General features: G+C 41.9%; 1 protein-coding gene across 1 annotated transcript; it reads right to left on the reverse strand.

Moving 5' to 3' along the window:
- Positions 1–2,111: 2,111 nt before the first annotated feature.
- LOC123402423 (putative FBD-associated F-box protein At5g53640) lies at positions 2,112–4,632 on the reverse strand. Its single transcript, XM_045096348.1, has 3 exons — positions 3,698–4,632; positions 3,460–3,579; positions 2,112–2,627 (listed from the first exon to the last, which is right to left on the reverse strand). Exons 1-3 carry the CDS (start codon positions 4,538–4,540, stop codon positions 2,274–2,276), a joined length of 1,317 nt encoding a protein of 438 aa, XP_044952283.1. The 5' UTR covers positions 4,541–4,632; the 3' UTR covers positions 2,112–2,273.
- Positions 4,633–5,038: the final 406 nt, after the last annotated feature.

Raw genomic sequence — 5,038 nt, forward strand, 5'->3', positions numbered from 1 at the left:
CTCGTTTCCAATCAGATTCCAACACTTCTTAAACAAGATAGCGTGTAATCCGTCTATCCCGGGTGCCTTCATATCACCAATAGCAAAGAGAGCATTCTTGACCTCTTCCGCTGTGTATGGTCTGAGAAGGTTCTCATTCATCACGTTGGTAACCTTCAGGTTAACTTTCTGCAGGATATCAGGATCACGTTCCTCCGCCTCAGTCGCGAACAAGCCCGCGGAGTATTGGGTAATAAGCGGGTTTACATCATGGTATCCTTCCTTCCACGCACCCGTCTCATCCTTTAGTTTATTTATTCTGTTTTTGGCTCGTCTAGCATTTGCAAAGTTGTGGAAGTAGCTAGTTTTTTTGTCGCCATGCAGGAGCCACTTTATGCGGCTTCTTTGAGCCCATCTAATCTCCTCCTGCTCTAGAAGAAACTCAATTTCAGGAGCCAACTCCTTTTGATACTTTATGCTTTCCTCAGATAAGGGACCTGAGACAACTGATTCAAACTTTCTCTGCACTCTTTTTAATTTCTTGCTAGTGCCTTGGAGGGTAGTGTGGTTCCACGTATGCAGTAATTTATGAACCACTGATTGTTTTGCCGCCAGGTCCCCATTTGGACTTCTCTCACCCGGTCCCCATTTGGACTTCTCTCACTCGATCTGGCCCAAGCTTCCTCCACAACTTGCTCGAAGTTGGGCTCTTTCAACCACTTTGCTTCAAATCGAAGGACCGAAGGTCCATTTAGTTCCTGTTGGGTTTCCACGTCGATACACATGAGAATCGGCCTATGGTCAGATCGGCCATATTCGAGGTTTTGCAGAACAACAGTAGATAATTTATTTTTCCAAGGCTCATTTGCAAAGCCCCTATCGAGTCTTTCTCGAATATCCCCTCTATGCCAGGTGAACTTTTTTCCAATGAATCCACAACCAGAGAGTCCGCAGTCGGCAAGAGTTGTTCTAAAAATTTCCATAAACTGAACCGACCTAGGATTTCCACCCTCCTTCTCGAACGGGTAGAGGATTTCATTCAGGTCACCCATCATGAGCCATGGGAGATCCACAGCTGCATGGAGATCTCTCAGACGATCCCAAGTTTTGTTTTTATCCTTCCACTTCGGTTCTCCATAGAGACCAGTAAACCACCAAACATCATTTTGATTATTTCCCACAAACACATCAATGTAGTTGCTCATTTTGTGGCGCAATGAAACAACTACATCTTTCTTCCAGAGTAGGAGCAAACCCCCAACTCTTCCCATCACTGCCAACCACTTCTTTATAATCCATTCCTACTTTACGGCGCAAGCATTCTGCAGGCCACTCCTCGAGATGAGTTTCCGACAAAAAAAATCAAGTCCGGGTTACTCCGTTTAATCAGTTTCAGCAGAGCCCGGATAGTCGTGGGTTTTTGGAACCCATGGCCATTGTAGCTGAGGATTTTCATTGCGTCTGGTCAACTCCCGACCCGGGAGTCGCCATATTTGAGGTTGATTCACAGCATCACATTCTTTGCCTTCTTCTGAACTTGTGTCTTCTCCGATGTAGATACAGCCTTGGAACCATCGGTACTGACCGTTTCGTTTGCCATCAGTGAAAAATTCCCATGATGCGAACCGAAGAGCATCTCTTTTAATATTTCTATTCATAGGATCTGATATTACAGGCCATTTCACTTTCTATGACTGTCTCTTTTACTATTTTTTAATTTATAGAATCTAACATACATGTCATTTCATTTTCTATGACTTTTGCCATTATCGGTGTTAACAGGAGCAGGCAGAAGAAAATGAAGTTCGCCATTATCAGTGTTAAGAGGCGCCAGAAAGGTAACAGCGGACACAGAAGATTCCTCGTAGGCACATCACATCATCATTATGCAAAACACAGAAGTTTCCTCGCAGGCACATCACATCGTTACACAAAACTATCTTCCGTGATTTATTATGTTCACAGTCATGGGTTTGTGCACACTAAGAATATGAAGTGTCTGGGACGCGCATGAAGCAGGGATATACTGGATAATTTGGAGAAAATCAAGCCAATTATTAGACCATCTACGCCCATTTTAGCACAAGACAAAAAAAAGTTTAGGACTCACCACGAGTAAAACTGGAAGGCAATTATCTAAATTCAGTAATTTTGTGATAAATGACTTTGAATTCTCTTTCACACCATCTTCACTGCGCTTACAAAAGAATCCGTTTAACACAGATGAAACCCATTCATACAAAGACACATGGAGGGGAAATATATAAGTGCAGATCGAAGGGGATGTGCCTTCATCAAAGCATGGTCACTCTATCAAGAAATCTAGCTTCTTTTCTTCGCTTGTAACCTGAGTCAGCGCTTCTAGTAAAGAAAAGCTGAGCCAGGGGCGAGGCCTTCCCTAGTCTGCATATTGACTCAGTTTGACGGCTTATATCCTCTGGGGTCAAATCAACGGAATGGCTGATGTCCATGGACCTTAGAGATTGGGCTCTAACTATAAGACACCTTGCAAAATCTAGCTCCCCGACAGTAGCACTGTATCCTCTAAGTTGCACATGCGTCAAATGCTTATTTTGACAAATGGCCGTCTCAGACACCATTTCCCAATCGACATAACCAACTTCACTATTTAAACCGAAGTAAAAGCACTGGAATAAACCAAATTTAACATATTGTCAGCCCTACTCTATGCAAGAAGAAATGCATTGAAATTACAAATAAATACTTCCTCTGTTCCTAAATATAAGTCTTTTTAGAGGTTCAACTAGGGAACTACATATGATTGTATATAGACATGCTTTAGAGTGTAGATTCACTCATTTTATCCCGTATGTAGTCCCCTAGTGAAATCTCTAAAAAGACTTATACTTAGGAACGTAGGGAGTACTTCGCAAATAATTGTATAATTGGCATATATGTTGACAACCATGTAATAAACGTAGAGATAACAAAAGGAGAGTGTCTTCCATTAACCACCAAACATTGAGTCATATTTGTATATAAAACTGACGATACCCTCATGTTGCTGCGGAATTGGATATATAGTTTCTAAATATTCTGTATAATACTAATTCGGTCATTATGATTAAAACTAGAATTTTATACATAAGCAAAAAAATAATCTTACCATGAAAAGTTGTGAATGTCACAATTAAATGCAACGTGACTTAAAAGTTAAAACACACTTGGAATATACTGATGGAATGCATGCCCCATTGTAGAGGATTCGCATGCATGGATCAAACAAATACAACAATTTTGATGATGTGTAAGCACGCATGTTGAAATAATTAGAAATAGTAGGATCAATCTAATTTACAAGTTTTAAGGTTAATATGTATGTAAAGAATAAACATAAATAAATTTAAAACACAATTTCAACATATAATATTTCAAAATCAAATAACACTAACTAATACAAATAATAAAATTTAATTTATAATTTATAAAAAAAAAATAGAAAACAGAACATATTATTACCAGGATCTCAAGATGTTGTAAATATTTGAATAAATTTAAGATATGTATGGTTTTCCTTAACTCTTCGCCATTCATGAATTTCATACCAATAACAAGCGAGGTTATATAAGGTAATGATACCTGCATAAAAAACAAAAAATAGATACTTCAAATAATTGTAGTAAATTGGAAAATTACTGAATTATGACTAATTGATCAATAACTAGCTACACTCATATAACAAAAAGCTAATACATACCTTACTAGAAAATGTATCAAGGCTTGGCGAGTCAATATTAGGCAGCTTAAGCCCAAGCTTTGGATATCTTCCATTACCAACATTGATTATAAAGGTTGGTATACGCCAAAGATTAACATAAGAAAAAATGATGCTTTTTATGGCAGGAGTGCCACTTACAGAGAACTCACTTAGAGGAACATACGGCCTACTTATGGACATGGTTGTAAGGGTGCATGAATGAAAGCAAATACGGTGAAGTCCATCAATCATAGAGAGATGAAGCTCGCTCAGAACAGGACAGACCTCGATCATGCGGTGGAGTGCCATCTCAGAGATGATCACGTCGGATAAGGACAAATATTCAACATGCTGCAAGGTTTGCACAGGAGAATAAGGGTTATTGGGGAGGCCAAGGCGGCAGCAATGGAGATCCAGATGTCGTATAGCAACCCCAGCGCTGCTGAGCAAGCTGCGGGGCAGAGGGTGGTGCTGCATGCCTGACGCAAACCGCAAAACGAGTGTGTCATCAATCCGCCGCTCCGCTAGGGTTTGAAGCCAGGTGCAGGTGCCAACTCCAGCCAAGGTTGTTACACAAAATCGGCGGATAGGACCGCAGTGCGAGGAGAGGATAGATAAAATAGACTTGGCGCCCAGAAAGCGAGCATCGGAATCGGTGGCGCCCAGAAAGCGAGCATCCGAATCGGTCTCCAAGTTTAGATCTAGAGGCAGGGATGGCCAGATGTGTCGCCATCGGTGCGAGAGTACCATGGTGCGGGCGGCGGCCTTTGGTTGAAGAATGGAAACGATAGTGCCTACGAGGCAGTCTGGGAGGAGGCTGATGCGGTCCTCCTGCTCCTCCATGGTCTCCAAGACGGTAGGCGGCGCTGGGGGCAGGGTCGTGAGATGTCTAGGGAGGAGGGGAGAGGGGAACCAAGGATATGGATTTGCAAAACGAAATCAGCGAGGTTTGAGATAAAATGAGCGTGGGGTGGGCCTAAAGCCTCTCTACTGCAAACTTTCTCATGTCGCGATTTCTTCTCCCCGCCGAGGAGGCTCCAGGCCCATAGGCGCCAGGGTCCAGGGGTGTCATATTCGCGGTTTCGCTAAAGTTACATCTTTTAAAGATCACTTTCATCTTGAGAAACGTTTCTGACTGGTGCGTTGGTCGAAACCATTCGGCCAGCCGCACGCGACCGCATGCGCCCGCTGTGTTGACATGCAACATTTTATCGTTTAAATTGTTGCAACCAACGTCATATTTGCTGGAAGCGTTTTTTTTTTGCTACATTTGTTCAGTAAAAAAGTTACATATACGTTTGGTTGCAACTTCAGTTCGTCGGTTTTTTCGTTACAATCGGT

The sequence above is a fragment of the Hordeum vulgare genome, chromosome 6H (assembly GCF_904849725.1).
Source record: "Hordeum vulgare subsp. vulgare chromosome 6H, MorexV3_pseudomolecules_assembly, whole genome shotgun sequence".
Taxonomy (NCBI): Eukaryota; Viridiplantae; Streptophyta; class Magnoliopsida; order Poales; family Poaceae; genus Hordeum; species Hordeum vulgare.

Coding starts and splice junctions, on each gene's coding strand:
- LOC123402423 (XM_045096348.1), bottom strand. CDS start 4,540: ATGGAGGAGCAGGAGGACCGCATCAGCCTCCTCCCAGACTGCCTCGTA. Junction 3,580..3,697: donor TTGATACATTTTCTAGTAAG/GTATGTATTAGC, acceptor TTTTTTATGCAG/GTATCATTACCTTATATAAC. Junction 2,628..3,459: donor TACAACATCTTGAGATCCTG/GTAATAATATGT, acceptor GGTTTATTCCAG/TGCTTTTACTTCGGTTTAAA.